The 14596-nt window shown below is 56.5% G+C and overlaps 1 protein-coding gene across 1 annotated transcript in view; it reads left to right on the forward strand.

Moving 5' to 3' along the window:
- Positions 1-14596, forward strand: part of COL23A1 (collagen type XXIII alpha 1 chain) — a 340482-nt gene that overhangs the window by 310029 nt on the left and 15857 nt on the right. Inside the window, exons 6-12 of the mRNA XM_090287896.1 lie at positions 5675-5701; positions 7120-7146; positions 8461-8487; positions 12283-12399; positions 13189-13224; positions 13653-13679; positions 14455-14481. Of these exons, the coding sequence (XP_090144022.1) occupies positions 5675-5701; positions 7120-7146; positions 8461-8487; positions 12283-12399; positions 13189-13224; positions 13653-13679; positions 14455-14481 (288 nt within the window). The remainder of the gene's footprint in view (positions 1-5674; positions 5702-7119; positions 7147-8460; positions 8488-12282; positions 12400-13188; positions 13225-13652; positions 13680-14454; positions 14482-14596) is intronic.

The following is a 14596-nucleotide window of genomic DNA, read 5'->3' on the forward strand; positions in this document are numbered from 1 at the left end:
CCTTGTAATTTGATGAATCGTCAACATCTGTGCCATAATTACTGGGCCCGGACTGATAATCCTCGTAAGTCCCCTCATCCAGGGCCCCATCCTGGTGCATTTGGAGGCCTCCGTTCCCTGACAGAAGCCATCAGTGCTAATTGCAACCAGAAAGCAAGGCAGTCACCCAGCGCTGGCCTGTGCTGAGCACTCACTGCCGGCTGCAGCAAGTCATGGCCAGTTGCTGATGGAGTTCAGCTGACCCCCACGGATGGGTCTGGAGGCAGCAGGAGCCCACCGGTGTGGAGTGCCCTGGGCCCCTCCTCTGCTGCAGGCATCAGCCCCCCCACCCCCCCGCCCCCAGGCCTCCCTTCCCAAGGGGCACTGGGAAGCTGCAGCGGAGCAGCCAGCACGCCCCACGTCCCAAACTGACTGCACCATGAAATCACCCCTCTTTGGCCACAGTGTTATTTTTTCCTCAGAAAATGGCTCTGTGGACTGCTGCTGGGAAAACACCCGTGGTGTGTTTGGGTGGGTGGGTGGGGGATGTGAGCACCCACGAGGGCAGAGCCTGGTGCCCCCTGCTGGCTACTAGGAGGACCACACTGAGGTCACCTCCCAGCACCTCTCACCGCCCAGGCGTCTCATGTCCCAGGTGGGTCTGAGAGGAGACAGGGGAGAGGGACTGGAACCCGTGGAACTTGTCATTAGAGAGGAGACGGGCATGGCCTTCGTGTACAGATGAGGAAGCAGGCTCAGGTATACTCTGGTCCCTGGCGGGGATTGGGGGATGCTCTGCCCGCTGGGCCTGCTTCTCACAGTCAGCCCAGGGCCTTGTTTTCGTCCCACATGCGGAGCTGTCTGGGGCTCTGCTGAGCTGCACAGGGAAACAGGGACACACAGCAGAGCCAGGCTTGTAAACAGCTATGCGGTTTGGGGGTTGACAGCCTCTGGTGTCTAATTCTTGGCTTTGCTCAGGTTGGGGAGGGAGCCAATGGGAACTGGGCTTCTGCGGCATAGCACTGTGGCCGCTGACCCTCGGGGTCACCATCCCGCAGAAGCTGAGGCTGCGAGGGGCCTGATCACAGGCAAGCTCTGCCTTTGCCCCCATGGGCTGCTTCCTGTGAAAGACACAGGGAGAGCAGCAGGGCACAGCGGGTGGGGGGCAGGGGAGGGCTCCTGTGATGGAATAGGACCCCCACCACCACCAAGGCTGTGCCCCCACCCAGGCTGGAGCTGTGCTCCTTCACATTGCCCCATTCTGCTCCTAACCAGCTTGTCACCAGCTGGGCCACTCAGCCCAGACCCTGCCCTGCCTTGGGCTGACGTGGCCGGACCAGCTCCTGGCCCTTCCCAGAGCCAGGCTCAGGCCTCCCTTCAACCCATGGAAACGCCTGGTTCGCAGATGGTCCACACAGCGCTCCCCACTCTTGTGTTTCTGAAGCTCACAAAGGGCCTGGGAGGAGTGCCCAGTGAGGTTGGGGATGCTGCAACCCCCACAGAGACCATAAGCAGGGTGACAGCTCAGATGAATCCTGCAGAAGAGAAGCCTATTTCACAGGGTGTAACCCACTGTTTCTCAAAGTTACCTGACCATGAAATCGCCATCCCCAGGCCAGCTATTAACACTGTTTAGAGCAGTGTTCCACAGGACGCCAGTTTGGGAAAGGCAGCATGTGGGGTGACTGCAAGAAAGGCCAGCAGGTCTGTTTCACTCTGTACACATAGCTCCTTCCAGCAGAACCCAGACACGCAGGTCAGTGGGCAAGGAGGCCCATCTCCCTGTCACAGATAGTGAGGCCCCGCTGGCCTGTGCGAAAGCCAGTACTGGGCCACAGGTGTATCTGCCTCCTCAGATGCTCCTCATACCTTTAGAGCTTGGCCACAGACAGGGCTTTCCTCTGGAACAATGGGGACCCAACTCTGCAGCCAATAGGCTAGGTAGATGCTACTTCTCCCTGAGGATACTCCCCGAAGAGGGGCCATTTGAGTTGCACCTTGGAGGATGAGCAGGAGTTCTGCAGGTGGATGCAAGACACCATGCAGTGGTGTAGAGCACAGTGTGCGCTCAGTAAGCAGCGTGATGCCCAGTAGTGTGTGGAGCCTCACAGGGCCCCAGAGGTACCAGTGAGCCACAAGGGAAGCCTTTTCCAAATCCCAAAGTTGGCAGGAGCCCATGGCCCATGGCTGGAGCAGTATAGGCTGAAACTGGAATGCAACCAGAGCAGGAATCTCCCTGTTAGGGAGAACAGCAGTGAGGACACCGAGGCTCAGAGAGGTTGACTGGCTTTCCTGGGGTCACACAGCAAGTGTGTCCATCTGACTCTCACTCCCTCTGAAGAAAGGGTAGAAGTGGGTTCAGATAGCCCTGCCTGGGAGGATCTGCTCTGTGGGGAGACAGATGTACCAGGAATCCCAGAAGGAAGGCCAGGCCCATGGGGATCTTTCCCCCAGGCCCCCGAGGATGGCCATCTGTCACCCACTACCTTGTGCTGCAGGAGAGACAGCCCTGCCTGGACCACCCACTGACTTGATGGCTTCATCTGTGGCTGGGACCACAGTGTCTGCCTCCAGCTTCTGGTCAGGCACCTGTCTCTGGCTGCAGGGGGTCACCTGCCTCCAGCATGAAGAGCATTGCAGGGCTTGGTCAGGTCTGAAGTGAGGAACATTTGTAGAGAGTCTGCCCCCTGCAATCCCAGGGACAGGGTGCCTTCTTCCCTAGGCTTTTTCAGGGGTGCCCTTAGGCTGGTTCCTGTTGTAGCTTCCCTCCTGGTACATGAAGATGAAAGAGCCTTAGTGAGTTCTAAGCTGTGCCTCAGTCTCTCCTTTAATCCATACAGATGTATAGCGGGGCAAAGTTTGAGCAGCTTTGGGCTCCATTCAGCAGGACTTAGGGGCATGCCCAGAGTCTACAAGCGGCAGCCACACGAGTCAAAGCGGCTGGGCCACCTGGGCAGGTGAGGTCCAGGGACAGTGGGATGGAGCAGGACTGCCTGGAGGGGCGAGAGTGGACAGACACCAGGCAAGGTCACTGCAGGGGCTTCCAAGCAGAGAGGACACAGACTCACTGTCCACCTCCAGCCCTGGCCTGCTACTGCCATGTGACCTTGACAAGCAAGGCTTCCCCTTGCAGGACCTCAGTTTCCTGCTCTGTAAGAGGAGGCTGCTGTGATGGTCAAGGCCAAGTGTGGGGCCACTAACAGGCACAGGCTGGGACGGGGCTCCATGTGTGTGGTGGCAGCTAGAAAGCTGGGCCTGAGTGAGAGGCCCAGGGTAGATACGCTGGAGGACCTGGCCTTGCGGGGGCCCAGCAGGGCCTGAACATGGAGGGGGATAGAGGGGGGACAGGGCCCAATTCTAGCCACCTGCTGGAGGAAGAAGGGCTCTGGCTTGTGAATCTAGGCTCAGAACAGCAGAAGCCCCCGAGACCAGCCCGCTGGTGAGCCTCCATGATGGGGACCTGAACTGTGGCTGGGGCTTACCAGGAACCCCAGGACCTGGGCCCCTGAGACTGGAATGAGCCACTCTCCCTCCCCTAGGTCCCCATCTGTCCCCAGGCCATCACACTCACATCTACACTCTCTCCCAATGGTGAGGCTGGTGGCCAGAAGCACTTATTAGACCTGTTTTCAGATCTTCCCCAAGGTGGGGAGGCAGCCTGGAGGTCCAGACAAAGCACCAGTGGGTTGGGTCACCAACGTCCTGGCTGTGCCCAGACCCAAGGAGGGAGAGACCAGCTCCAGGAAGGCTCTCCCAGAACAGGACAGTGTCCCGGAGGATGAGTCCCTCTCACCAGGTGCAGGAGGCAGAGAAGAGCACGGCACACTGAGGAGCAGATGTGGAAGAAGGTGGAGAGACTGAGGAGACTGGGGCACAGGGTGACCGATGGCAGAGCCTGGCCCTGGCCTGGCAAAGCCCAGTGCTGGGCTAGAGCGCAGACACCATGCTGGACATACAGGGAGTGGCAGTGTTGACCCCTGGGATGCTGAGAGGCTGGCCCTGCATGGTCTTGCTTCCACTGGCTGGTTCTCTCTGCCCACAGACCCCTTGTATATGCACACATGCACACACTTGCTATGTTCAAGTCCCCAAACGTCACTTTCTCTGGGTAGTGCTCCCTAATCTTTCCCAAGTCCCCCAAAGCTGGACAGACCCTTTGCCTGCCTTGCTCCCTCTCTCTCCCCACTGCGCTGCGCATAGGTACAGCAGGTCACCTTTCCTTGGTTGAACCAGTGCACACTGGTCAGCACACACTCTATGCCAGGCCACATCCAGACACTGGGCATGTGGGGATCAGACCATCTCCTGGGCCTGCTGGGGACTTGTGCAGGCCACATGCTGACTGTCTGTGGTCACATGGGGTGGTCAGGACATGTGCCAGCTGCAGGGACAGACAGCTGGGCTCTGGAAAGCAGGAGGGGAGGGCGCTGAGCTGAGAGGACACACAGAGGCAGCCGGGGCGCAGCCGCCTAGATCATCTGCTGGGGTCAAGGGTGAAGTGCGCCTAGGGATGAGAAGATGGTGGCTGGCAGTGGGAGGACAGGGGTCTGCAGAGGGCAGCTGGGCCAGGTCCATGACACCCCCTCGCCCCATACTATTCTACAGTTCACATGGAGGAGGGACCTCAGTGAGGCCATGTTAGGTGGAGGGCATCGGGTGGTCAGTGGGCTGCTGTGCAGTAGTCCCTGTCCCTCTTCAGATACCACAGAGCTCCCAGATCCTGTGAGATGCCCCAGCTTCCAGGACTCGCCCGTGCGTGCTTTGGCTTCCCTCAGCCTTGACTTTGCTTGCTAAGGCCAAAGCTGTACAGGGAGCTGAAAGAGCCTTCAGGACTCTTCCAGGTGTGTCTTGGTCCATTTGGGATGCTGTAACCAAGTGCCATGGACTGGGAGGTTTATAAGCAACAGAAATTTATTTCTTACCATCCTGAAGGCTGGAAGTTCAAGATCAGCAAGGTCACACTTGGTGAGGGCTCTCTTCCAGGAAGCAGGCAGTCGACTTCTTGCTCACTGTATTCTCACGTGGCAGTACACAGCTCTCTGGGGACCCTGTTATAAGGAGCTGGCCCATTCTCAAGGCCTCCACCCTTATCACCTAATCATCTCCCAAAGGCTCACCTCCTGATTCCATCATTGTGGGGCTTAGGGGACACAAACATTCAGTCCCTAACAAACTACAAATGACAGAAACTCAGTTCAAGCTGGCTTCAGGAACAATGGATTCACAGTCTAAGAGAAGGCTGTGTTCTGCTTCAGGCCCTTAGCCCCGTCTCTCCCTCTCTGACTCAACTCTGCTGTCCTCTCTGCTCCCTCTTTCTCAAGCCATGTGGTGTCCAGGAGCTCTTGGCTTAGCTCCATCAGGTGAAGAGAGCCCCAAAGCACTGCCTTTCAAAGTCTCAGGCAAGCCACTCACCCCTGTGCCAGCCAGCTCAGCTGAGGGGATGTGGCCATGTGCCCAAGTGCCAGGGGTGGATATGGGGGTGACTCTGGAGAAGAAATGGGGTTCTGTCATCAGAGGAGGGGTTCTGGGCAGCAAACAACATGCAGATGCTCCCACCCTGAGTCTGTGTGAAATGTTCCCAGGCCACGGGCTTGGCACAGATTTTAGTCTCTTGTCACTCAATAGTTTTGCTAGGTCATAATGCCAGAGGAAATGTCCTTCCCATATGTAACCTCTGCTCTCTCTCATTTTCCAGGGGCCACTGGGTCTGGATGGAAAACCAGTAAGTGATGACAGGGAAGGTCTCGGTGTCCTGGGATGGGGCTGTCACTGTGGGGCTGGGAGTGACCGTGGGGCACCAGAGAGGAAGATCCACTGAGGACTTGGCTCAGCTCAAAGAGAAGCTGTTTGGGCGTCAGACTTAAGTCCAAATCCAGCTCCACTACCTGCTGACTGTGTGGCCTTGGGAAGTCCTCTTCCCCTCCTCAGCCCAAGGCTTCCCACCTATCAAAGAAGTGCAAGGGCTCTGGGCATGTGGAGGACTGCAGGCAGCACTGTCCCTAGCATGCAGGCAGCCCCTTCCAGCAGCCCCAGGCTCAGAATGTCCCCTGACAGTCTCATACTTTAATGGTGGGCATCCAACACCTGGGTCAGGAGTCTAGGGTCCACAGGTGTCCTCAACAGAATGAATAAGATGCACAGGAAATGACATAATTAAATAAATAATCAGATCGATGGATAGATCGTGGATAGATGGAAGGAAGAAAGGAAGGGAGGAAAGAAAAAAGGAAGGGAGGGAGGGAGGAAAGAAGGAGGGTTGGCTAGCTGACTGGCTGGAGGGTAGATGAATGTTTGGAAGAATGGATGGATGGATGGTGGATGGAAGAACAGTCAAAGGAAATAATCAGTAATTGTACAATCAGTTGGATGCATGGAAGAATAGGTGAGTTAGTGGATGGATAAATACATGACAGTTGAACAGACAAGTAAATGAATAAATGGAGGAACTGACACATGATGAAGAGTTGGCCCCTGATGTGTACATTATTAGAGGACTGAGGAGAGAAGTGGAAGGACTAGTGGTTTGATGAATGAACAAGCAAACCCATTGCTTGCTGAAGGGGAAATGGATGGTTTGGGGAGGTATGGAGGTCAGTGAACAGGTTAGTCTTTAACCAAGAGTATCAGCCCCACCCTGGGGACTCTGAGCCCCACAGTGGGCATTGTGGCTTGACCTTCTTCTCTAGAAGTCCTGGTACCTTGTCAGGGCCAAAAGAAAGCCATTTCCCTGTAGGCAGAAAGTGGTGGCAGCCACCGTTGCCAGCGTGGAGCCCCCCACACTTACGTACCCCAGACTGCAGGAGAAGCGACCTCCTGACCGGCACCCAGCTCAGCAGTGCCAAGCAGGATGGGCTCTGCTCTCGGGCAGCAATGACCAGCACAGGTACCATTGTCTGGAAAGGATGCCAGACACTCCCACCCCCACCATGTCCCTCATGCCAAGGGCTGAGGTGTATGTGGTGCTTCCCTAGGGTCAGCACAGGAGGCCTCCTTAAGGGCTGGCAGTCTCGTGTTTCCCACTCAGCGGCAAACAGCCCCACTCAGCCGCACAGATCCTTCGCCGCACAGCCTCCAGGAAGCCAACAGAGGCCTCCTGGTCCTCCTCACTCACTCTCATTCTTTCTCCACCTTCTTCTCCAGGGACTTCCTGGCCCCAAGGGGGAAAAAGTAAGTGATGCTGGAGGCTGTCCAGACGCTGGAGGCTGAGGGAGGATGCCAGACACCTGCCTTCAAACCCCAGTTCCAGAGTGTGCCCTTGGGCATGTCACATCCTCTCCTGGAGCCTCAGTTTCCCCATCTATAAAGTGGGGCGAGTGGTGCCTACCTCTCATAACAGTTATCAGGCTTACATTTGACCATTTGAAGAGCCCAGAGGGTTGCATCTGAATTCTCCTGTCTTGATACATAACAAACTCAAAGCAGTGTGCCTGAAGTGATGAATTCCCAAAGTGACTAGTCATGGAGAGGGTGGCGCCAGGACAGCCTAGGGGTTGAACAATAACTGTGAATGGCACTCTGTGGGGAGGAACACTCGCCAGGAAAACAGACAGTGGAGATCCTCGGCCCCTTGCTCTCATGAGAGGGGCTTCCTAGCAGTCGATGTTACATGTCAGCCACAGCCCTGGGGGACTGGGACCCAGAGTGCCTCCTAGGGAGCAGGAGAGAGGAGACGTGTGTGTCCCATAATGTGACCAGGGGAGCGAGGGACCAGGGCAGACCTCGTTGTAACCAGACTGACTGGGTGCTTCCAGGGAAGAGCTGGGAGTGACTGGGCCACATCTACTCCTCCAGTCCCCCTGAGGGTCACTTAGCCACAGATGGCCAGTGTTCCAGGCCACCATCAGCACTGAGCCTCAGGCTTACATTCCACCTCTACCACCAGCAAGGTGACTTTCAGCAAGTCGTTCAGCTCTATGGGCCTCAGTGTCTCCATCTGCTCATGTAAACCTGCCTCACACAGCCATGGGCATACTGCCCCAGGTAATGAGCTGTTTTTTGTAGACAGTGAGACCCTTGTGTCATTGGCAGGTGCGTTGACTGCCTTCCCCTTGGTTCTGGCTGATGTCACCAAATTGTAGAAACGATTAAGGCAGGGACTTTGAAACCAAAGAGAAACCCATATCTTGGCACCAAACTTGGAGACTTAAAATAACTAATCAAGTAATTATCATTCTGGACTGTTCTGTGGGTCAGGACTCCAAGAAGACACACTGGTAACAGCTCGTCTCTGCTCTACCATGGCTGGGGCTGGGCTGGCAAGGGAAAACAGAGCACCTGGTACCAAGTCTGGAATGTGCTTGCTGTGTGGCCTTGAGCAGATCACTCAGCCTCTCATTGGAAATGGAGAAAAAACAGAGCCTGCGTATGACTCTGGGCAGCATGGCGGAGACTGTGCATGAGAAGCTCTATGAGCAGAGCTTGGTGTGTGTGGAGTCATGAATGAACGCGGCAGTGACACATCTCCCTGGTTTTTGTTCTCAGGGTGCACCAGGAGACTTTGGCACCCAGGTAAGAACTGAACACGCCCCCTCACCCACCTACACTGTTTGTTTTACATTCTAATAAAGCACGACCTGTAGCTTCTCACAGAAAGCAGCAAGTGAGCACCCACCTCACCCGCAGCCTGTCCTGCTGTAAGGTCTCTCTGAAACCGCCGGGCCGCCAGGTGGGAGTCCCAAGTACCCAGCATGGAACAGACACCCGTTCGCACTCATCACCAAGACAGAATCTGACCTTCCTGAGGCAGCTGGCACCCCAGGAAGAGGAACACTGCAGGGTCAGCAACCCTGAGCCCAAGCTCACCTCTGCCACTTACCAGTCAAATGATCTTGAGCAAGTCACTTTCCCCTCTGAGATATAGTTTCTCTAGCTGTGAGTGGGGCGACAGTCCCTCCCTCAAGCCGCTGAAGATGCATTGCAATCATAAAAGTGGGCACCCAGCACCCCGCATGGGCACAGAAGATGGGAGCCTCAGCCAGACCACGGTGGCCCTCCACTCCCCCTAGGCCTCCGGGGGTCTCCTCAACACATGCTGAAGCAGAGTGGAGACCCCAGGTGGGGTGGTCCACAATGGCAGGTCTTGGCAGAGGGTCCCTTAAGGGTGGGCAGCGGCCATGGCCAGAGAGGGTCAGGGGAGTGGCAAACTCCCGGTTGTTTTGAAGAAAGTTGTGGGGTGGAAATTGCAGGGCGGCAGATCACCCACCATGCCTAGCTGCTGCAGCTACGAAGGCTGCAGGCAGGAATGAAGCAGAGAATGAGTGAGAGAGGAGCACTTGCTGTCTGTAGGTGAGCCAGATGAAAGGGAAAGGGGGCAGCGTGCAGAGAGCTCTGCAGTCTCAGACTCTGAGCCTGGTTAGTGAAATGAGGCCAACTGTGAACCCAGAGTGGGCAGGGGGCTGACAGGCTGAGCGTCCCTGGAGACCCACCTGGCTGTCCTACGCTGGGCCTTTAGTAGGAAGCCACGGGCAGGGCCACACAAAGCTGACGAGATGTCCCTGCGCTCAGAGGAAGGCCCCGTGTGTTTGGTGTTGAATTTGGGGGCTGCTAGCTTTCTGCTGGAACTGGGAGCTGTTCTTCCCAGCAGTAGAGCCGCCCCGCAACAGACTGGGTGCCCCAGCACTGCTGTCCTTCCCCCAGCCCCACCACTTCCTGGGTAAACAACCCCATGAGACAGCCTCTGCCCCTGCGAGTAACTTCCTTCTGCCAGGTGCCACTATCCCTCATGACTCCCTGGGTGGGCTGGGTCTCCTGTTGCAGGAGGGGCAGCAGGGCCTGGAGGCCGAGGTGACAGCATGGATATGGATATGGCTGCTGGCTGGGAGCTGCTTGCTCCAGGGGCCTCCCAGAAACAGCATATCAAGAGACAGGAAGCTGGGACTGCCGACCTGTTAAGAGCTCTATGCAGAACAGATACAGCATCACTACCCCTGCATTGTAGGGGTCACATCTGTCACAGGGTGCACCCAGAATTGGGGGAACCGGGAGAAACAGACCCCAGCTCTCAATGGGGACTGGCAAGGTCATGCTGCAGAGGCCCTGTGGGGCAGGAGGAGCACAGCAGCCTCCAGGGATAGCGCGGCCTGCCCCTCACACTCACCATGGCCTTTGAGTGGGCCGGAGTCAGGGGCTTTGCCTCCAGAAATAGCCTTATGGTTTTCTCCATCCCCCTGTTACCCTTCTGACCACACAACCTGTTTGCTACAGATGGTTTTCCCACAGCTCAATCCAGGCTTTATAAGTAGAGACCATCACCTGTACAATCGCCGCATCCTCAAGGCAGACTGGCCAGGTGGTGCATCTGGGCCTGCTCGTTTGCGTGTTCGCCTCAACTCAACAGATCCCCAGGGTCAGCCCTCAGCCAACTGATCCTGGCCGGAGGGGGAGGCGGCCGGCCAGCCTTGTTTCCTCAGGAGCTCAGGGGAAGAACCTAAGAACCTCTCTAGGACCCGCTCAGGTGTCTAAACCCACTTTCTGCCTAGATAAGTAGAGTCCGGACCTGTAGTTCCCAGCCTGGGCCCTGGGCTGTGGAAAGAGCAACAGGGAGGAGACAGGGTATCTTCCAATTCTTCCTACTACAGTGTAAAATAAAACAGGCAGGACCCACCAACACCGCCCCCCACAGCTGGGTGGCCTAACCAAATACCATGTTCTTTACTTGGGCTGGAGTCCTAGCCTCATGGTCAGGACCCCACCGAGCCAGACTGGTAAGACCTATGTGGTCAACATCAAGGGCTTCAGTGTAGTTTCTCATTGGGAAAGCACATGAGCTAAGGGTCAGGTGCTGGAGAAGTGAGAGCCTTTTCATCTCCTGGGGCCCATGGAGGAGCAGGTGACTGAGACACCACGTGCCTCGGTGGCCTTTCCCACTCTATAAGCCTGGTGAAAAGCTGACCCTCTCTGACACTGGCCACTCCACCTGTAAAAAAGGACAAGAGCAGGGCCCTGGCAGGGCGTCCCAGGAGTGGGTGAGACAGCCCCCAGGGTGTTCTGGCTCACCAGCTCTGGGCACACACAGGGCCCGCTCCACACAACACCTGGTTGCAAGAAGGTTGGGCTCTGCTGGCCCTGGGAGCAAGCATGCCCCGTGCCCTGTGCCTGTGCCCTACGCCAGCGCTGATGGCACCGCTGGGGAAACAGGAAGTGCCGGTGGCACTGTGGTCTCCCCTCCTTGCAGGGGAGCCACAAGTTGAGGGCTCTGGCTGCCTGAGGTCTGACCTGGTACTAACATCAGCCTGAGAATCGGGGGTTTGGTGCTGCATGAGAGAGACTGTGTGGCCTCCTGTCACCTTTTTTTGTTGTTGTTGAGATAATTGTAAATTCACATGCAGTTGTAATGTATGATATTCATCTCCCAGGTCCCCCCATGGCGATGTTTGCTATACCGTCATACAATCTCCCAGCCAGGACACTGACACAACCCACCAACCTCACTCAGGCTTCACTCACTTCACCCATTAGTGTGCTTAGTCTTATGCCTTCTATCACTGTTGCAGACTTGTGGAGCCGTGGCACAAAGATCCCTCATGCAACCTTTTCATAGCTGTGGTCACCTCCCTCCCCACCCTATCCCCAACCCCTGGCCTCCACTAATGTGTGTTCCTTCCCTATAATTCTGCCATTTCAAGAATGTTATGTCGATGCAACCCCATCATACGTTAGCTTTTGGATTGGCTTTTCCCTCCTCACTGTTACCGTGAGATGCATCCAGAAGGCTTCACGCCAGCACTCATGCTGTTTGCTCCCAGCTGAGCAGGGCTCCATGGGACACACGCCCTGGTGGTGAACTGCTCACCCCCGGAGGACAGTCAGATTGTTTCCCGCTCAGAGCTTTTATGAATAAGACAGCTATGAACATCCATGTATAGGTTTTTGTGTGAACATGAGTTTTCATTTCTCTGGGCCCAATGCCCAAGAGTGCACCTCTGTCACCCAGTGAAGTGGGGGTGGGCCTGCCAGGAGGCATGCAGCACCCCCTTTCTGGGAGGAAGGAGGGCAGGCTGGGCACACATGCCTTCCCCCACACCCAGCATGTGCCATCTGCCACCTGAACCCAGTGGGTGAGGAGATGGCATGCTCCTTAGAATGTGAAAGGTCCTGTAGGCCTCTTACGTTAAGATACAGGGACCTGTCCCTTCATGTGGCCACCAAAAAGCAGTAGGAGGCTTAATAACAAAGCCCTTTCCTCTGAGCTTGCAAAGGCCAGGGGAGGAGAAGGCATTGGACTGTCCACCTCGGGGGCCTCTCTTTAGAGACCAGAGCCCCTTGCCCTCGCCCTCAGGGTCATGCCAGCCTCATCTCTTTCAGGGAGAGCAAGGGCAAGACGGAGCTGCCGGGCCTCCAGGCCGCCCTGGGCCCCCTGGGGCTCAGGGCCCTCCTGGCGACACTGGGAAGGACGGCCCCAGGGGAGCACCAGGGGCAGCGGTAAGAGGGCATGGAGTTGGGCCACCCAGCACCTGTTCCTGTTCCTACTGAAACCCCAAACCCTGATCCCAAAACCAACCCCACCCCCAGTCCTATACCCAGTTCAGACTCAAGCCTAACTCTACCTCCAACCCAGACAGACCCTTAAACCAAAACTAACTGGGTCCCTAGACCCAATAAGACCTTGACCCCAAATTCATTCCCAGATCTTGATCCACATCCCAATCAGACTGTTATCCAGACCCGAACTCTCACCCTTACAAACTCTGACCCTGATTCCAAATCTGGCCCTTATCCCTACACTCCAACTGCACATAGACCCGTAGACCCTGACCCTGACCTTGGCTGCAATCTCAGTCCAATCTGACTCTGACCTCTACATGCAGACCTTTACCAACCCCTATTTCTTCCCCTTCCTTTCTCCCCCTCCCCAGTACTAACTGGTTAGCCTCAGTCATCCTCCCCTGGTCCTCACCAAACCTGAAAGCCAGACCTCATTTACTACCCCTTCCCCTAAGCCAGGGACTTCACCTTGTCCTCCCCACCGATGTGAGGCCAGGATCTCCATCATACTGCCACCAGGTGCCCCTCTCAGGGCAGCTACTCATTGGCTCATCCATTCCTTGTTCCATTATTTAGGTAACTCCCTGAGCCTCAACTTCCTCATCTGTGAAGTGAGGACAGGGTTTGGTGAGGCTGAAGCTCTGCCCAGGGTCTGGCAGGTACTGTGGGCTCAGCTAACCGCGGGTTCCCTGCACTCCCTCATTGCTCTCCTCCTTGTGTCCTCAGGGTCCCAAAGGAGAGGCTGGACAAGATGGTGAGCCGGTCAGTACTCAGAACACCTCAGAGGCCTGAGCGGGCCGGACTGTCACTCCAGGCCTGGAAGCCCCTCTTACACACACACACACACACACACACACACACACACACACTCCGGTTCTGTGCTCAGCTATACCTGTGCACACACCTGAGTTCTTGCCCCACACAGCAGTGGGGAGGGACGGCCAGGGCTCTAGCCCCAGCAGAAGGCTCACAGCCCGCCACCCTGGGAGGGAGCCTGAAATCCACTTGTCACTGCTGGACGAGCAGATGAGGAGCAGCAGTCCAAGACAGGAGACCTACAGCAGGCCAGTGCCAGTGGCAGTCCTGCCCCCTCTGCCCTGGGCCTGAGTGCCGCCCTTTGTAAAAGGAGGGTGATAAGGACAAGCAGGAGCAACCTCCAGTATCACCTTTAACACCTTCTCTCCTTTCAGGGCCCAAAAGGACCCCCGGGGCCCAAGGTGAGTACTCCTCAATCCCCGTCCCCACCCCAGCCCCCCTTGAAGCCCAGAGAGCAGGGCTAGGAGACCGAGTTCTGTGACCTTGGGCAACTTACTGCATCTCTCTGGGCCTCAGTTTACTCACCTGTTAAAAGGGAGCACGACAAACCTTTCCTGCCTAACCTTCACACCCAGTTGTGAGCATCAAATAATAAAGCATGTTAGTTTTTGTTTTGTATTTTATCCTCACCTGAGGACATGCTTATTGAGTTTTAGAGAGAGGGGGAGGGAGGGAAGGGGAGAAAGAGAGAGGAAGAGGAATATCAATGCTCCAACCAATGGGGCCACACTTGCCAGGGCAAACAGCTTGGCTTCTAAAGCGCTCTCCAGATGCCAAGTCTTCCTTACTTCTTGAGCAGCACGCTGGGTGGGAAGGCCACTCTGGTCCTTCCTGAAGCAGCTGCAGCCCCAGCTGAGCAAGAGGGAGGGCAGGAAGGAGCTGAGCTCAGTGCACACCTGCTGTGAGCTGGAGGCCCTTCAGGCAGTCTCTCTAGTCTTCCCAATGACCCTCTGAAATTCCGCTCTCAAGAGCAGTAACTGGCCTGAGGTCTTTCAGCTTGGAGGGGACCAGGTTGGGAGTGGAGTCCAAGACTGTCTGCTCCACTGGCCATGTGCTCCTCTCTGAGGGGCTGGGGTCCCTCAGCTGCGCTGAGCATGACCACTAGGCCACTTCTGAAGAGGCACAGGCAGCTCAAAGGCCCTGACCCTTCTCTGCACTCCCGCTGTCTCCCCTCAGGGTGAGCCTGGCCTTCCAGGAAAGAAGGTGAGAGGGGCCTGTGGAGGGGCTTCTCTGCAGTGGTGTGGGAAGTGGCTGGAGGAAGAGCAGGGGCTGGGCATGGGGCAGGAATGGGGACCACCCAAGGTGGCCTTCTCCTTGG

Source organism: Furipterus horrens, unplaced genomic scaffold (genome assembly GCF_987537825.1).
Source record: "Furipterus horrens unplaced genomic scaffold, mFurHor1.1.pri manual_scaffold_10, whole genome shotgun sequence".
NCBI classification, from domain to species: Eukaryota; Metazoa; Chordata; class Mammalia; order Chiroptera; family Furipteridae; genus Furipterus; species Furipterus horrens.